Genomic DNA, 16,489 nt, shown 5'->3' with positions numbered 1-16,489 from the left:
GGTGGGGCCCGGCGCTGGTCCCTTGTGTCCCCCCCGCTCCCAGGAAGGGGCACGGGCGGAGCGGGGCGGCCACCAGCAGCGCGGCCCCGCCCCGCGCTGTCACTTCGCCCCGCGGCCCCGCCTCCCCCGGCGCTGATTGGCTGCGAGCTCCGCTCGTTTGCATGTCCGCTACGCAGCGCGGGGCACGACGGGAAGAGCGGTCGTTTGAAGCGCGAGGCGGCAGCGCGAGCGCTATGGCGGGCCTGGAGGAGGAGCAGGAGGAGCGGTACCGGCGGTGAGCGGCGGGGCTGAGCCGGGCGGGGGCCGATCCCGGCGGGCAGGGTGGCCCCGAGGGCGGGCCGGGGTGGCGGAGCCCCGGGGACCGGCTTGGCGGAGGGGCGGGGGCGGGGGCGGTGCGGGCCGGGGCGGGTGTAGGCCTCACGGTGGGTGTAGGCCTCACGGTGGCTCTCGCAGGCTGGTGAGCGGCGCCAAGGCGGCGGCGGGCGACGGGGAGCTGGAGGAGGCCCTGCGGCTGTTCCGGCTGGCGGCCGCCATCCGCCCCAGCGAGAAGCTGCGGGGCCGCATGCAGCGGGTGGAGGAGGCGCTGGCGGCGGCGCGGGAGGAGCAGCAGCAGGAGGAGGAGGAGGAGGAGGAGGAAGGCTTCGTGGACGTGTGCGGCAGCGGCCTGCTGATCTATGGGGAGATGCACGGGAAGCTCTTCCAGCACCAGCGGGAAGGCGTCGCCTTCCTGTACCGCCTGCACCGGGAGGGCAGGCCTGGCGGCATTCTGGCGGATGACATGGGCCTGGGCAAGACCATCCAGGTCATCGCCTTCCTCTCGGGCATGTTCGACGCCGAGCTCGTCCGGCACGTCCTGCTCATCATGCCCACCACCCTGGTCAGCAACTGGCTGGCGGAGTTCGCTCGCTGGACCCCCGGCCTGCGCGTCAAGGAGTTCCACGGCACCAGCAAGTCGGAGCGCACCAGGAACCTGGAGAGGGTCCAGAGGAAGAACGGCATCGTCATCACGAGCTACCAGATGCTCATTAACAACTGGAAGCAGCTTGCCAGCAGCCACGAGCAGGAGTTTGTCTGGGACTACGTCATTCTCGACGAAGCGCATAAGATCAAGTGCCCGTCTAACAAAACGACCAAGTGTGTATATGCGATTCCTGCAAAGCATCGCCTCCTCCTGACGGGCACCCCACTGCAGAACAACCTGCGGGAAATGTGGTCCTTGTTTGACTTTGCGTGCCAAGGCTCTCTCTTGGGAACGGCCAGAACGTTTAAAATGGAATATGAGGACCCTATTACTAGGGCAAGGGAGAAGGATGCAACTCTAGGAGAGAAAGCACTGGGGCTAAAGATATCTGAGAATCTAATGACAATTATAAAGCCGTATTTCCTCAGAAGAACCAAAGAAGATATCAAAAACAATCGCGCTGACAAACCAGACGCGCCTCTTCCCGAGGATCCAAGTGAGAACAGTGCTCCTCCTGTCATGCCATCTCTCACTAGGAAAAACGACTTTGTTGTGTGGGTGTACTTGGCACCAGTGCAGGAAGAAATCTACAGGAACTTTCTCTCTCTGGATCACGTGAAAAAACTGCTGATGACAACCCGATCGCTTTTGGCTGAGCTGACTGTCTTGAAGAAGCTTTGTGACCACCCCAGGCTTCTGTCTGCCCGAGCGTGTATCCAGCTGGGCTTGGAAGAACAGGAATACTCTGAGCAGGACCAGAGGAGTGAAGCAGGTGTGCTTTCAGGCGCTAATAAAATAGATCACCTCTCTGATGAGACTTTGATTCAGGAGTCTGGGAAAATGCTGTTCCTTGTAGGACTTCTAGAAAGACTGCGAGAAGAGGGACACAGAACCCTGGTATTCTCGCAGTCGAGGAAGATGCTGGATATCATAGAGCGTGTCTTGTCTAGCAGACAGTTCAAGATCATGCGTATTGACGGAACGGTGACCCACCTAACAGAGCGGGAGAAGCGCATTAACACCTTTCAGAGTAACAAGGACTACTCCATCTTCCTGCTCACCACGCAAGTTGGTGGCGTGGGTCTCACCTTAACAGCAGCCAGCCGAGTGGTGATCTTCGATCCCAGCTGGAATCCAGCTACAGATGCTCAGGCTGTAGACAGAGCTTACAGGATCGGGCAAAAAGAGAATGTAGTAATTTATAGACTGATTACCTGTGGTACAGTGGAAGAGAAAATATACAGGCGACAAGTATTTAAGGATTCACTAATAAGACAGACTACCGGTGACAAAAAGAACCCTTTTAGATATTTCTCCAAACAGGAACTAAGGGAGCTTTTCACATTAGAAGATACTCGAACATCTGCAACTCAGATCCAGCTGCAGTCCTTGCACGCCACCCAACGAAAGACTGACCTGCAGCTGGATGAACACATTGCTTATTTGCACTCCCTGGAAATGTTTGGCATTTCTGATCATGACTTGATGTATACGAGGGAAATAGCTCATGAGGAGCAGGTTGAGAGTGAAGAAGACTACCAGTACATTCAACAGAGGGTACAGAAAGCCCATGAGCTAGTTCAATTAGAGTCTCAGCTTAGAGACCAGAGGATGGAGGGGATCAGAAACGCTTGTGAAGAGATGTGGCAAAGACCACCAGAACTGGTTTCCAAGCCAAAGAAGTTGTCTCCAGGGTTGAACAACATCAATCGCTTTGTTTCACCACCAGTAGCTGATAAACATGAAAACGACAGAGTTATTGATCTTACAGAGGACAGGGAGGTCCAGGTTCTTAACGTCAGCTCCAGAATGACAAGTCTGACTATTGATGACTTGGATGAAGAGAAACAGTCACAAGATGTGTCTAGTATGGATACAGAGCTGCTTAACACCAGCAAGACAGTGAAACAATCCAATATACAAGCAGCTGAGCAAAATCCTGACTCAAGCATTATACCATTGTCACCTGGACTTCATCCACTCGATAAAGAGAGTCAGAGTCTTGAACAGAAACAGTGTTCCCATGTAAATTCAGATACCTCAACCGAGGCAGGGAATGGCCTGTCTGGGCATCGTCAGCATTCCTTTAATGCATCTGGGATGGCTGACGATCCCAAAAGGTTAGGAGATGCAGAAATGTCAGATCAGGTGCTTGACCCACCTGCTGCCCTGGGGACAGATAAGAAGGACGTTCCTGAGCTCGCTTTGGCTGCTGCAGTGCCCACTTCATCAAACGTAACACCAGAAATCCATGCTGGGCTCCAGAAGTCCCATGTGCTGGAAACCAGCTTGGAGGATATGTCTGTGCCTTCTCTCCAGGGTCAAGTTGACTTCAATCTGGTCTTGGAAGAGTCTGAAGATGAATGGCAAGATGCCTCAAATAGGGAAAGATCACTGGGGCACCCCGAAAAGGAGGGCTTCCAACTAAAAGCAGAAAGCTTTTATAAACCTCCAACAAAAAAATCTCCAACAAAATCTTGGCTAAGTGAGAACGGTAACTGTGGGAAACCCTGCCACACAGCTGAGGAAGAGCCAAACAACTCCCTGCAAGGGAGTGAAGCATCAGAGGAAAGCAGTGGTGTCTTTGCTTTTGGTAGAAAGAAATGCTTAAGAAGAATTGTTTCAGACAGTGAGGATGAAGACAATGTGGTTATGGTCTTGGAGGAAAACCAGCCTGAGAAAAGGCCCTCTCCCTTGAACAGCCCTCTGCATCAGTTTCTGGGAGGAATTAGTGCCTCCACTCCTAAATGTGACACAAGTATAGCAAAAGCCATCTTTTCTCCCCGACTAGCGAGCAGTGGTAATAGGTCTACCGCTTCCAGGCGATCTCTAATCAACAAGGTGGTGGATGAGGTTGAGGATATTGGAGAAATCATGGGAACCACTGGTGGAGATGACAGTGACGAGGAGCAAGACGACCTTGTGGAAGAAGAAGCTGAAGAGTGTAGTGGGGAGTCTGCCAAGCCTGAAGAAGAGCCTGCTGGAGAAACGCTTCATACAGCTGAGGAATCCTTCCATCTAGCCAGGATGCCCTCTGAGCAGTCTGACACAGACGAGACAGAGTCATCTCAGGAGGAATCCACCGATGATGCTGAGCTTCAGTCAGGTGAGCAGATAGACTACTACACCCAGGAAAGCGTCTCTGAAAAAGAGGTTGGTCAGAGTTCCTCTCCTGCTGTGGGCAATTACAACACCTTGGTAGACAGTGGGAAGAAACTTCAGGATGATGGAAAACTCCAGGAGGCATTGAACTGTTTCCTGCAAGCTCTTGACATAAAAAGTGGAGATCCTGAAGTTATGCTTATGACTTTAAACTTGTACAGACAGCTAGCCCAGAAATGAAATATGTGTGTCTTTATTAGGTAGAGTCTTACTTTTTCTCCTTAAATGTTTGTCTGAACTACATCACTGTGATTTTTTTTTTTTTTTTTTGGAACTAGCTTAAGACTGATGGCTACAACATGCACTTCTTTCGTGGTGACCAAACGAATTCAGCATCTCCTCCTGCGTGAGGAAAAACCGTCTAAGAATCTAGTTGATAAGTGTTGGGTGCTGGGGAAGGGTCTTCACTGTGGACTCAGTTCACAAAGATTAAACCAGGTCATGCTCCTGTCTGATTATTTAATAAAAAAAGCGTTCTTTATGTCTAACCCCCTCTCCAAGCTTGCAGCCCTGGCTTCATCCTTCTGCCTTTCAGATTCTGTCAGTGCCTCTCTCCTGCGAGGACGCTGAAGCTGTGGTTCTACAGCAGCTTCAGGCAGCCTAAACTCAAGCTGCTGTAGTTCCTCCCTCCTTGACTTGAAATAAGCCCATTTGCCTGCCTGAACATCACCCACCATTGGGGTGAGCTGGGTGTTGGTGCAAAGGAGAGAGCAGAGCTACTGCAACCTGGTTTGAGAATGTATTTGCTGTGGAGCAGAGGGGAGAAAAAGAACGTTGGTTGCTGCTAGAAAATCCTCCATGCAACAGAGGCCAGCACACCGTGTGCCTGGTGCTGGGTCTAACCCTGAACGTGGCTCTGCACAAACCCTTCTGCTCGTGTCCCTGCCAGACTGCGGCTGCTGCCGAAGGGGCCTGGAGGTGGGGGGCTGCAGAAGGACTGGAACTGCAGTTAGATCTTGACTGCTCCAAGGTGCTGAACACCTCCAACCTTTTGGGATTGCTGGAGCAGTCAAGGACTTCAAAGGAGTCTCTGGTCTGGCCTTGTTTGGCCCCCTCACACTCTCCCCATCAAAGCCTGCTCTCGCACAAAGGCAACAGGAGGGGGAAATGCTGGTTTTAAAGTTTTAAGCTGCTTTCCCTTGGGTAAGGAAACCCTCTAACCCTCTTCCCACATACAGTTTAGCTGTGGTAGATTAAATATTTCTCCCTGGTACTGTAGGCACGATGCAGTGGGTTCCTAGTTCAGAACCATGCAAGCTTAAAACCAGAAGAACCTTGTTGTGGCTTTCAGCAAAGCTCTGCTCATCTGACTTTCCCCTCTGCCACCACACGGAGATAAGCTTGGCCTGGGTATGCTAATCACTGCGACCACCTCCTGTACAGTCTCCCTGTGACAACACGGCAGTGAATTTTGATGCTTCCTCATGCCATGTGCACGTTCAGGGCCTAGCAAGTTTGCCTTCTGTCTTACAGCGTGATAGCAAGGGATACTGTCACACCCTGCTGAGCTTTGCAGGCTTTGGAGAGGAAATTGGTCTGCTGAATTTGAATCCTTTGCACTAGGAGACATGACAAACAGAAACAATGATCCTGGCACACAGGAGATGTGCCAATGTGCTTTTGCTAAGAGGTAGAACAAAGCTCTGGTAGCCTGGAAACAAGCAGTTTATTAATAGAGCATCCCTTAAATGAGGCCACATCTGCTCTCGTGCTGTAGAAAGGCCTGCCTGCCTTTCATAACAAACTATTAATGAGCTGGAGCTTTGCAATCCTTCATTGAGCTCTCCATTCTCTTCACAAAGCAAACACCCCAAAAAGGGAGGGAGGAGAAAGACCTGCCCTGGTTTCCATCTCACCTCGTCCTTTCCTATGATCTTGGGAGAGGCCTTTTGTTCTCTTTGATGTTTTCGGAGCCCTCTGACACGGCACGACGCTTGCGGGCAAACGAAGCCGGAGTCTGTCGGTAGAGACGTGCCTCGTTTGAGTGCTGTCTGTCAGCAGGGAGGGGATCACTGGCATATTTATGGCCAAGACCCAAGAGGCAGCAGCCGTCCAGGGCTGTCTCACTCCGTCAGTCATGCCACCCTTCAGGTAGTTTCACCCGAAGGACGAGGCGCAGCCTGCTAGGCTGGAACTACTGCACACCCAGCAGCAGGGGAGGGCAGGAAGCAACAAGCGAGCCTTTAGTGGCTTTTCTGTCATTCAAGCCTAAGTTACACAATTTCTTCCCCCAGCTTCGAGTGGCTAAGATGTAGCTTTAGGTATGGGTAACTCTGAATTCAGGAGGACTCCTTCCCCCACCTCCCCTTCCCCACCACTGCTCAGCCAGGCTGCCTCCAGCCCTGGCCCGACCCACGCCTTGGCTGGGTAACGGCACGAAGGAGCTGCCTGCCCGGGGCAGTGACCACTAGCCATGGCGTTACCCTCCCTCTGTCCTCCCAGTCCAAGTCTGAGCTCTGGAGCAGAAGCTGTAGCACAAGAGCTGTCTGCATCCTCACTGACGAGGATGGGGATGAAGATCAGGGCCCCGGGGAACCCCTCTTTCCCTTTCTGGACCATTTACATTTGCAGATAAAAGCCTGAGCACCTTACTCAGGAGGACAGATCACTGTCTCCACAACGGAAAAAGCCAGAGGCTGCCCTGCCGCATGAAGCAGGTTCCAACAACTGTGAAAATCTCTTATTCCACCTTTTCCAGGAACGCTTTACCTCTCTAGGCAGGGCCCTGCTCTCTGCCAGCTGTGATCTGCGCGTCCTGCCACGACGGCAGGGATGGCCGGCTGCCCCCAAGCCTGCTGCTGCTTATGACCGACTTGCTCCAAGGTCAAGGTGTCTGGGAAGCTCTCGGGATACAAGCAGTCAACAAGGTCATGGTCATTCGTATTTTATTTTCTGCCTTCCACCATGATAATGTGGTACCCAAACTTTGTTTTGACTGGAGGGTCTGTATACACCGGCTTGTCCATGCTGCTCACGGGCAAGGCGAACGCCGCCTCCTGGAAAGGGCCCACCATGGAGCCTCTGGTCATCCAGCCCAAGTCTCCCTGCAAGAGGGAACCAGCAGGGTTAAACTTTGAGAATCTCACTGCACAGCAGCTTTATCAGCAGGGAGGGCGGGCGATGTGGCCGTGGGACAGGAAAGAGCCCCTCACACGGGGCTGCCTCTCCGCAAGCACTGGCTGGCTAAAGCCACAGCGGGCTTGGGCTGAGCCCTCCCTGCACGCCGACCTGCTGCCGTGGGGCTCCTGTGCCTCAGCTCTGCTACGAATAAGTATTTACAGCCGAGCCACTGGCACCTACTTGTGCCTTTGCCGAGCAGCCCAGGGTGGCCCGACCCGTGTTTGCCCACCCCTGTGCTCGCAGCTACTCAAACAAGCTTTTGAAGGCACCGGGAAGGATTTCCCCACAGCAGCCCCCTCCAGGCACGCAGCAAGGGCCCCCACGAGGCCGGGGTCCCCCGAAGGCCGCTGTCCCCCTCCAAGCACACCCCTCGGCGCGGCAGGCACCGCACGTACCCCTTGCCGGGCTTTGTCCTCGGTGTACTGCGAGGCGACCTCGCTGAAGCGCTGCCCGGACTTGAGCTTCTCCATGGCCTCCATGGCTCTGCCGTGCTTTTCGCACAGGATGTGCCGAACCTGGCGGGGGGGAGCGGGGCCGTGGCAGCCGGGCCGGGAGAAGACCCTCCCGCCGCCCCCGACGGACCCTGCCCGGGCCCCGCCGCCCCCAACGGACCCTGCCCGGGCTCCGCTCACCTTCACGGCGCTGCCGCCTCCCTTCGGGCCCTGGGCTTTGCCCTCGCTGCTGCCGCCGCCGCTGTCGCCGCCTGTGAACGCAGCGCCCTGAGACCGGCCCGGCCCTCAGGGCCCGTGGACCCGCCGCCCCCGTTCCGGCCCCGCCACACTCCCCGGCCCCGCCACACTCCCCGGCCCCGCCGCCGCCGGCCCCGCTCACCCTTGCCCGCCTTGCCGCCGCCTTTCCCTTTGGGAGCCATCTTGCCGCCGTCAGGCCGCGCCCAGGCCCCCGGAGGCCCCCGGGCTGCCCGCGGCGCGCCGGGCTGGGGCTGCCCCTGCCCTGCCCTGCCCCTGCCGCCTCCCTCCGCCCGGCGCCCGCCCGGCCGCCCGCACCCCGCCCCGCAGCCTCAGGACCCCGCGCCGGGACCGGCGCCGGCCGTGCCCGAGGGCCTCCTGCGGGCGGGGGGACCGGCGGCCGCCCCGGAACCCGGCCCGGTGTGTCCAGCGCCCACCCAGGGCCGTCCCCAGCGCCCAGGGCAGTCCGCGGCACCCACGGCCGTCCCCAGCGCCCACCCAGCGCCCAGGCCTGTCCCCAACACCCCGGGCTGTTGCTGGCGCCCACCCTGCCTGCCCCCGGGGACCCAGATCGGTCCCCAGCGCCCCCCCACTGACTGTCCCTGGCACACACGCTGAGCCTGTCCCCACTGTCACCAGCACCCACGCGGAGCTGTCCCCGGCACCCATCCCACCTGCCCCCAGGGCCCCCAGTCCATCCCTAGCCCCCCCCCCGCCATCCCCCCTGTCCCCAGCACCCACCCCGGCCTGTCCCCGATGCCCTGCAGTGTCCCTGCGCTCACCCAGAGCCATTGGGGACACACAGCGAGTGGCAGACGCCGTGAGAGGCCCCAGTGGATGAGGCTGCGTGGGCCCCGCGCTTGCCAGCGTCCCCTCGAGCCACCCAGGGGGCATTGGGGGATGCCCGTGCCCCCTCCCCAGCACCCTTCCCCGGGGCTCCAGCCCCCCTCCGCAGCCGCAAGAACCAGCACGCACAGGCAGCCGTCAGGAGGGAGCAGTTTACCAAGCTGGCAGATGGAGAAGTACACCGTTGGGCAGCACGCACCATGGCGGGCTGGCCCGCGGGCCCAGGGGCCACCGGCTGGGGTCTCCCCAGGGACCGCGAGCTGCTCGTCCCACAGCGAAGCAGCCGCAGAAGCAGTTCTGCATCCACAGCCCAAAAGAGGAGGGAGCAAGCGGCCAGGGACGAGCTCAGCCCAGCACTACCTGGCTCTGCCGGGAAGAGCCCGTTCCTCCGGCCGGGGAAAGGAGGGTCTGCACCCCACAGCCCGACCCCCGGCACAGCAGCCAGGGCTCACCCCGGGCCTCCCAAACATTCCTTACCCGGCAGCAGACGACCGCTTTCTCTGCCAGCCGTGCTGGGTTTTTGCAGGGGTGTCCCCACCCCGTGCTTGTCCCCAGCCCGCTTTGCCGGCTGCCGTCCCCCAGCCACCACCTCCGCCACCACCGGTTTCCTGAGCAGTCATGTGCAAAATGTACCCGTCCCCAGAGCTTCCCTCTCCCATCCCCAGGGCCCAGTCCCCACCGTGCCAGCACCCTGCCACCGGGCCCGGGAGCAGCGGCAGAGCTGGCTGCCGTGGGAGGGAGATGAAGCATGGAAATTTGTTAGAGCTTTTTGCGTTTGTTTTTTTTTTTTCCTGAGTTTCTCAGCCTGGATCTTAATTACAGGCTTAAATCTGCAACCCCGGGGGAGGGAAGGGAGTGATGTGCAAGTACTGGGAGGGAGGAGAAGGGGAACCCACCACCAGGAGAGCTGAGCCTCTTTTAGGGTCAAACCCAGCAGGGATTTGGGGGAGGTGGACAGGGACCTGCGCGCCCCGAGGAGCCAGGCAGTGTGCGGGGGGCCGGGGGGGACAGAGGACCCCCCCAGACCAGCCCTGGCCCCGTGGAGGGGCAGCCGTAGTGCCGTGCAGTGCCTGCCTTTCCCCACCGCTGCCCAGGCCCAGCTGCATCGCTCTCCCCCAGGCCCAGGGGTTGGGGCACGCCGGAGCTTGCAGAAATAAAGCAAGAATTAAAGCAGACATTTCCCTAAACACCCCGTTTCCTTGTCAGCCACAGCCTGGCCCTTCCTCTCTCACTATGGATGCGCAGCCGTGCTCACGCACTGAGCTGGGGCTGGCGTTTCCTCTCAGCCCTGCCCTCCTCCCCAGCCCTGCCCCGCTGCCCCTCACCGTGGCCTCTGTCACCGACAGCTGGTGCTCCCATGCTGGAGCCAGGCCAGGAAGCAGCAGCTGGGGGCAAGGGGGACGAATCCCACCCTGCGCCTTCCGTTGTGCCCCAGCACCCCCGCTGGGGATGTGCAAACCACCCGTTTGGCAGGGCTGGGCAACGTGGCCTTGCCAGCACCGCTGCGGCACGTGCCACCTCCTCGCAGCAGCCCCACGGGCAGGCACCAGGCACACACCACGCTGGGTCTGCCACACGCCTCAGCAGCACGTCCCAGCCCATGGGACACTCAGGGGAGCGCAGCCAGGCTGGCTCAGGGACCTGCGTGTGCCAGGGGACGGTGGCACTGCCAACAGCGAGCTCTGGGCAGCGGCGGGTGCAGCCCCTGCTTTGCCAGCGGCGCTGGGACACATCCTGCTTGGCCTGGCACAGCTGCCCTGCAGCCAGCGGGCACGGGCGGAGTGGTGGGTAACCCTGGAGGGACCCCAGGAGGCACCGGGGAGGTGGCTCAGGTGACGTCTGGCTGGGTTTGGCCCAGGACCTCCAGCGGCTGACGTGGCGGACGGGCGCAGAAGACGCTGTCGCAGGGCACCTCGGTGTGACACAAGAGGCGGAGCTGGGGCAGGGCTTCCCCGGGAGCGGGGCGGCTGGCAGACCTCCGTGTGCCAGCAGGGCCGGGTGCCCCGGGGCCTGCGGCAGAGGCGACCCCGGGGTTTGCTCGTGGGCCGAGAGCGGAGTTGCTCTGAAATGCAGCATTTTGGGGGCTTCTGAGGGGCTGGGTTTTGGCTTGAGGTCGTCGCGCTGGCTGCGGACGAGGGGGTGCCTGGTCCCCGTGCGGCAGGGAGGATGCTGGGGACGACGAGGGGGAACCACCTGTGGCTCTTCCAAAGCAACCTCAATTCCTGCCGGCCCCCTTATGTCTTCCCAAAGTGCATCTCCACGGATCCGGCCGAACTCAAACCTGGGATCTTTGCCTGGGAAACTCAAGGTACAATGTCAAACGAAAGAGAAGAAAACATCATCACCACGGTGCATTAGAAAAGCCATTTAAAGTACCACATGCCGAAGTGACCAAACAGTTTCAAGCGAGCTTCGCTGCGGCACCGAGCCACGCCAGGGGCTGCGGTCCCGCTCTGCAAGGACTCTGGTCCCAGGAGCCGGCTCAGCCGGGGACGGTCCCAGCCGCGGTGCCGCCTCTTCCCTCCTGGAAAGGGCCCAGCTCCGCCAGAGACACGGGGGCTGGGGCTCCAAACGCTGCCTCTCCGCCGGTGGCTCTCCGAGGAAGAAACAAAAGCAGAAGAAAACCCCGGCGGGACACAGGGACTGACCTGGGCAGCCAGGACACCCCTCCGCAGCAACGCTCCCTCTGCAGCCATCTCCAGCCCTTCACGACCAGAAGGGACCACGCACGGTCAGGGCTGGCTCCTGGGGCTGTTGGCACCGTCTAGCTCGGGGGCAAACTCCATCATGACCCTCCGAGCCAAGGGGTTTGTGCTCTTGAGCAGTTCAGCGGCAGATGGCCGGGTACCGGGGCTGGTTTTGCTGCTCTTCTTCTGGAGGAGGGCTTTGAAGTCTTCGTTCCTGCTGGAGGACTTCCCGGTGCCGCCCGCTGCTGCCGGGGACTCGCCGGTCGGGGAGCCCGAAGTCTTTACAGGCGAGTGGGAGTTGGGCCGGCTGCCAAAGGTGTCACCAGGCTCTTTCCGCCCCAAGACCTTCCTCTTCGACCTAGGCACCAAGAGAGACGGGTGGTGGGAGCAGCCCCCGCTCTGCATGGGGTGAGGTCCTACCACCTGCCTGGCGGTGGCGGTGCCGGCTCCGCCGGGGCAAGAACACAACCCGTGCACGGTAGGCGATGGACCCAGCCGCTGGCAAATGCTCTCCCGGCAGCCAGGTCCGACTTGCCCCAGGGCTGATGAAGCAGTGGACCCCCCCCCAAAGCTGGTGACCCAGCCTGGCCGCAGACTCGGGGTGCTAAACCCCAAAGCACTTGAAGCAGCGACAGCTGGGTTGTCGCCAGGTGTGAGCATTGCCCACAGGGTGGAAAATCTAAGGTGTTGCAGCGGGGGGGACACTGCGCCCAGCCCTGGGACGGCAGCAGGATGCAGGAGGTGCGGGGGGCTGTGCCCCCCCATGCCACGCACCAGCCCTACCTGTGGATCACGGTGAAGAGATCCTCTGTGGTGCGGGACATCACGAACACGTCGTCGTCCTCCTCCGTGATGGAGTCTGCCGTCTTGTCGCTGGCAAAGCTCTTCTCCTCCGCGCCGGCCTCCGCCGAGCTGCCTGCGGACAGGGAGGAGAAGGCAGCCGTGAACCCCCCTGTCCCGGCACGGGGGGACCCCCCCTGTCCCCGGGGTGACACCCACCATAGGAGCGGGGGTCCCTCACCTTGCTCCGGGGCAGGGTCGCCGGCTTGTGCTGTACCCAGGGCCTCCGGGGACGGCAGGTCCTCAGCGTCGGGGCTGCAGCCGGTGGGGTCGGCGTCCAGCGTGATGATGGGGCTGGGGGTGGGTGTCTGGTCCCCCACACCGGCTCCCAGCTGCGCCGGGGCCAGGGCGAGCGGCAGGTAGAGCACGCTGGGTTTTTTGGGCACTGGCGGCGGCACCTTGGCCTTCCTCCGCTCCCCCTCGCCGGCACCGCTCCGCTCCGGCCGCGGCTCGTCCTCCAGGCTGCCCTGCGAGAGCCGCCGGGGTCCTGCCGGCGTCAGGGGCGCGGGGGGCTCCCCCAGACCCCTCCTCAGCTCCACTCTCCGCAGCACCACGAAGCCGTCCTGCGGCAGCCCCTTCTCCTTGGTGACGGCGCCCGGCGGGGACGTGGGGGACAGGGGCCCCTCCTCCCGCAGAGCTGGGGGCTTGGGCAGGATGGCCGGGGGCCGCTTGGCCAGCGGCGGCTTCTCTGCCACGGGTGGCTTCACCTTCCTCTCCGGCCCCAGGCAGGGGCCCGGTGCTGGCTCCTCGGCGTGCTCCAGGCCGTCGGCGTTGTCCTCCGGCTCCGAGCGGCTGACGGAGCGGAGGCGGACGGAGCGCAGGTCGGACTGCGTGACCACCGGCATGATGGGCGCGATGGGGCTGGTCTTCTGGGCCAGCTTGGTGCCGAAGGTGGAGTCGGAGTGGTGCCGGCTGACCTTTGTCTTGGCCTTCAGGGAGATCTTGAGCCCTGAGAGGTCGAGGTGGGCGGGTGGCATGAACGGCAGGTCGAAGGACAGCCTGGACTTGGGGCTCCTCTCCATGGGGGATGTCGGGGGCAGCGAGGACTTCCTCTCGGGGACCAGCGGCCTCACCCGCACCTGGTGCGGGGAGTGCCCGAGGATGGCGGAGGTGGGGACGGTGGGGGTCGGGGTCTCCGACTGGCTGGAGTACCCGCTGGATGGGGACATGAGCCCCGCGGGCCTGCCTGGGGAGGAGGTCTTGAGGTCCGCCTCAGCGGAGAGCTGGGAGGGCGTCGTGGCTCTGGAGACGGAGGGGGACGCGAGGGACTCGGAGCTGCCCCGCGCCTTGGCGCACTCGACGGCCGTGGTCCCCGTGGCCGTGCTCGAGCTGGAGAGGGAGCGGTAGGGATTGCCGGCCTTCCAGTCCGCGAGGTGCCACTGGCGGGGGGCGGCCGTGCCGTCGGGCTCCCTCCCCGCGCTCCCCCGAGGGTCGGCGTGCACCAGCCGGTGGCCCTGGGGCTCCGGCGGCAGGCACAGGCTCTTGGGCCGCTGCTCCTTGGGCAGCGCCAAGCCGGGCCCTGTGGCAGCATCCTGCCCCTCCTTGATCAGCGAGACGCTGCGCGTGGGCGGCGAGGGCTTCTTCTTCGCCTTCTTGAGGGAGATGCTCTTGGAGCGCCGCCGCCGCTGGCCCTCCTGCTCCAGCCCCAGCGAGACGTTGTCGGTGCTGGTGCTGCCCTCGGAGCTGGCGCTGGGGTAGCCCAGGGCGCTGCCGCGCCGCGTCTCGGCGTACGCGATGTCCACGGAGCAGAGGGAGCCCGAGTCGGTGGGCACCGACAGCGACCGCTCGCGGAACCGGCACCCCGCCCGCTCCACCTCAAGCCGCGCCGGCCCCACCGCCGCCTCCGCCTCCTCTCGGCTTCCCGGCAAGAAGTTCACCTTGGCTTCTGGGCCCTCGCACCTCTGGCCACCCCCGGAGCTGGGGGGACTCTCGGGCACCATGCCGGAGAAGGAGCCGGCCCCGTTGCTGTCCACGTGCTCCTCCGTGGCAATGAAGAAGGAGGCGGCGGGTGAGCCCGGGCTGGGCGACGGGCTGGAGCCACCCGGTGAGGTGCAGACGGGCCCCCTGCCCTGGCCAGCGGTGGGGCTGGGGGGGTTCGTGTAGCCCAGGGCGCTCCAGGGTGCGGGGAAGGGGGTGCCCTGCGCCCCGTTGCAGGAGGTGGCTGCGTCGTCCATGGCAGCGGGCGGCTGGCAGCAGCGGGCCCCGAGGTCGCTGAAGGTCTTCCTCAGCGGGGCAGAGAGGGGCGGGCGGGGGCCGAGCTCCTGGGGTGCCTTCCCCCCGTCCGCGGCCTCGGGCATGAAGCTGCAGGAGAGGGACTCGGCGGCGGGCGCGCGGGCGCTGAGCGTGGGGCCGTTGGTGCTGCCTGCGAGGAGAGACACGAGGGTGAGCACCGTCCCGCTCCACGCTCTGCCACGGCGGCGGTGCCACGGTCCTGCCCCGCGTGCCGTGGGGCCAGCACTGGTCCCACCCTGTGGCCGATCCCTGGGGCTGCATCTCTGCCCAGGCATGACACGTGCCCCGGCAGGCCAGGAGGGACGGGTCGACACCCTCTGACCAGGTGCTCTCCTACCCCTGTACTGGTGTGGCCACAACCCAACTGGGGACAGTCCCTGGCCTGCGTTAACCCCCCAGCCTGGGATTTGCTGGCTGGGACGTGCCGTGTTCAACTCAGCGGCCATGGCAGGAGCCTCCATCCACGGGGACATTGGCCCCATGGCGGCAGAAGTGCTGCCCTGTGGTGGGGACACCAGGAAGAGCAGAGCAAGGCACCTCTGCCCGGGCTGGGAGGGACGCGCGGGCTCACAGTGCCACCTCACCTCAGAACAGCCCCGTGGGAAGGACCCGGGACCCCGCTCAGAGCACACCCAGCTCTGGGCTGACCGGCTCCAGCGGAGGAGCTGTGACAACCTTTGGGATGTCCGACCACTGTCATGGGGGAAAACCTTCCTCCGACCCAGTGCCAATGCCCCGGGCAGCTGGTGCCATGGCTTCTCCCCTGCCGCTGAGAAGAGCCTCTGGTTGCTCTACGCCTGCCACAGAGGACGGCACGACAAGGCGCCCGAGCCGGGATGGCTGCTGTTCCCACGGGGCCCAGCACCGGGCCGTGGCTGTGCCGGGAGTGCTGCAGGCACCCTCAGCCCTTGGCACAGCCTGGCTCGCCAGCCCCGGCAAACACGCCGGCAGGGCGGGTGCCCCGCAGCCCTGGCACCCTGCGCCGGGTGGTGAGCACGGGGTGGGAGCTGCCGGGGCCAAGGCTGGGGGACTAGGAGAAATTCCGGTGGCCTTCCTGCCCCGTAAGCGTGCCGGACCCCGACGTGGGGTGAAGGGGCTGTCCCCGATGCCACGCCAGCCCCAGGGCCAGCCCGGTGTCACCAGCGTGCCCAGCGCGGCGGTGCCCCAGGAGGGAGCAGACCCAGTGTGGTGGCCTTCGCCTCCCCAAGGCCGGGGCGTCCCTGGGGACCCCGTCTGTGCCCGTGCCAGCTGCCAGCCCCCGGGGCGGCTCTGCCACCGTGCGGGCAGCTCCGGCGGTGCCAGCCCTGCCCGGGCGCGGTTCTTGCCGTCACCTTGGTCTCGCAGGGACAGGTTAGGGAATCCGATAACGGTCCGTCTACGCCGCAGGGTGGACTTGGGGTTCATCGCGGTCTCTGTGTTAAACAGGGAGTGACGAGCACTCGCGTGCCTAGCAAAGTGCTGCCCTGTAGCCAAAACAAACACGCTGTCCGTGGCGGTGCGGGGACGGGGGCTCGGCCCCCTCCATGCCAGGCATCCCCCAGCCTGGCACGGTGACCGCAGGCAGCAGTGTGGGATGGTGGGGGGGTGAGCCAGGCGGGAGATGGGGCACGGCGGGCAGGTGGAGATGCGGCAGATGGAGGTGGGATGGGGGGGGGAAGCTGTGGAGAGCGGCCCCACTCTGCGCCAGGGGCTCTGGGCGGTGCTGGGGAGGCCGGACCCCCACCGCTGGGCTGCGTCGTTAACGGGGCCAGCGGTGCTGAGCCACGCTGGGGACACGGAGACGAGGAACAGCAGGGCGGGGAGAGGGGCCAGCGTGGTCCCGGCACGTCTCTCCATCGCGGAGAGATGGCTGCAGCCCTGTGAGGATGGACAGACGGACGGACAGACGGACAGACAGGTGACACAGGCTGCCCACACAGCGAGAGCTGAGGTGACCACGGCACCGGCTGGCTGGG

The 16,489-nt window shown here is 62.6% G+C and overlaps 3 protein-coding genes across 3 annotated transcripts in view; 1 reads left to right on the top strand and 2 right to left on the bottom strand.

Annotated features, from left to right (window-relative positions):
* The first annotated feature begins 763 nt into the window (after positions 1 to 763).
* On the top strand, positions 764 to 4,451 carry ERCC6L (ERCC excision repair 6 like, spindle assembly checkpoint helicase). Its single transcript, XM_068419863.1, has one exon. The coding sequence runs from the start codon at positions 779 to 781 to the stop codon at positions 4,301 to 4,303; it is 3,525 nt and encodes a 1,174-aa protein (XP_068275964.1). The 5' UTR covers positions 764 to 778; the 3' UTR covers positions 4,304 to 4,451.
* A 2,540-nt stretch (positions 4,452 to 6,991) lies between these two features.
* Positions 6,992 to 8,153, bottom strand: PIN4 (peptidylprolyl cis/trans isomerase, NIMA-interacting 4). Its single transcript, XM_068419864.1, has 4 exons — positions 8,075 to 8,153; positions 7,876 to 7,946; positions 7,639 to 7,758; positions 6,992 to 7,167 (listed from the first exon to the last, which is right to left on the bottom strand). Exons 1-4 carry the CDS (start codon positions 8,112 to 8,114, stop codon positions 7,009 to 7,011), a joined length of 390 nt encoding a protein of 129 aa, XP_068275965.1. The 5' UTR covers positions 8,115 to 8,153; the 3' UTR covers positions 6,992 to 7,008.
* Positions 8,154 to 8,913: 760 nt separating this feature from the next.
* Positions 8,914 to 16,489, bottom strand: part of NHSL2 (NHS like 2) — a 29,019-nt gene continuing 21,443 nt past the window's right edge. Inside the window, exons 5-8 of the mRNA XM_068419788.1 lie at positions 15,866 to 15,997; positions 12,484 to 14,664; positions 12,246 to 12,378; positions 8,914 to 11,820 (exon numbers count right to left, since the gene is read on the bottom strand). Of these exons, the coding sequence (XP_068275889.1) occupies positions 11,508 to 11,820; positions 12,246 to 12,378; positions 12,484 to 14,664; positions 15,866 to 15,997 (2,759 nt within the window). The 3' untranslated portion in view covers positions 8,914 to 11,507. The remainder of the gene's footprint in view (positions 11,821 to 12,245; positions 12,379 to 12,483; positions 14,665 to 15,865; positions 15,998 to 16,489) is intronic.

This window comes from Nyctibius grandis, chromosome 29 (genome assembly GCF_013368605.1).
Source record: "Nyctibius grandis isolate bNycGra1 chromosome 29, bNycGra1.pri, whole genome shotgun sequence".
NCBI classification, from domain to species: domain Eukaryota; kingdom Metazoa; phylum Chordata; class Aves; order Nyctibiiformes; family Nyctibiidae; genus Nyctibius; species Nyctibius grandis.
The sequence above is the reverse complement of the archived record's forward strand: the minus strand, read 5'-3'. Positions and strand labels throughout refer to the sequence as shown.

Coding starts and splice junctions, on each gene's coding strand:
- ERCC6L (XM_068419863.1), top strand. CDS start 779: ATGGGCCTGGGCAAGACCATCCAGGTCATCGCCTTCCTCTCGGGCATG.
- PIN4 (XM_068419864.1), bottom strand. CDS start 8,114: ATGGCTCCCAAAGGGAAAGGCGGCGGCAAGGCGGGCAAGG. Junction 7,947..8,074: donor CGGCGGCAAGGCGGGCAAGG/GTGAGCGGGGCC, acceptor CTGCGTTCACAG/GCGGCGACAGCGGCGGCGGC. Junction 7,168..7,638: donor AGGACAAAGCCCGGCAAGGG/GTACGTGCGGTG, acceptor TCCCTCTTGCAG/GGAGACTTGGGCTGGATGAC.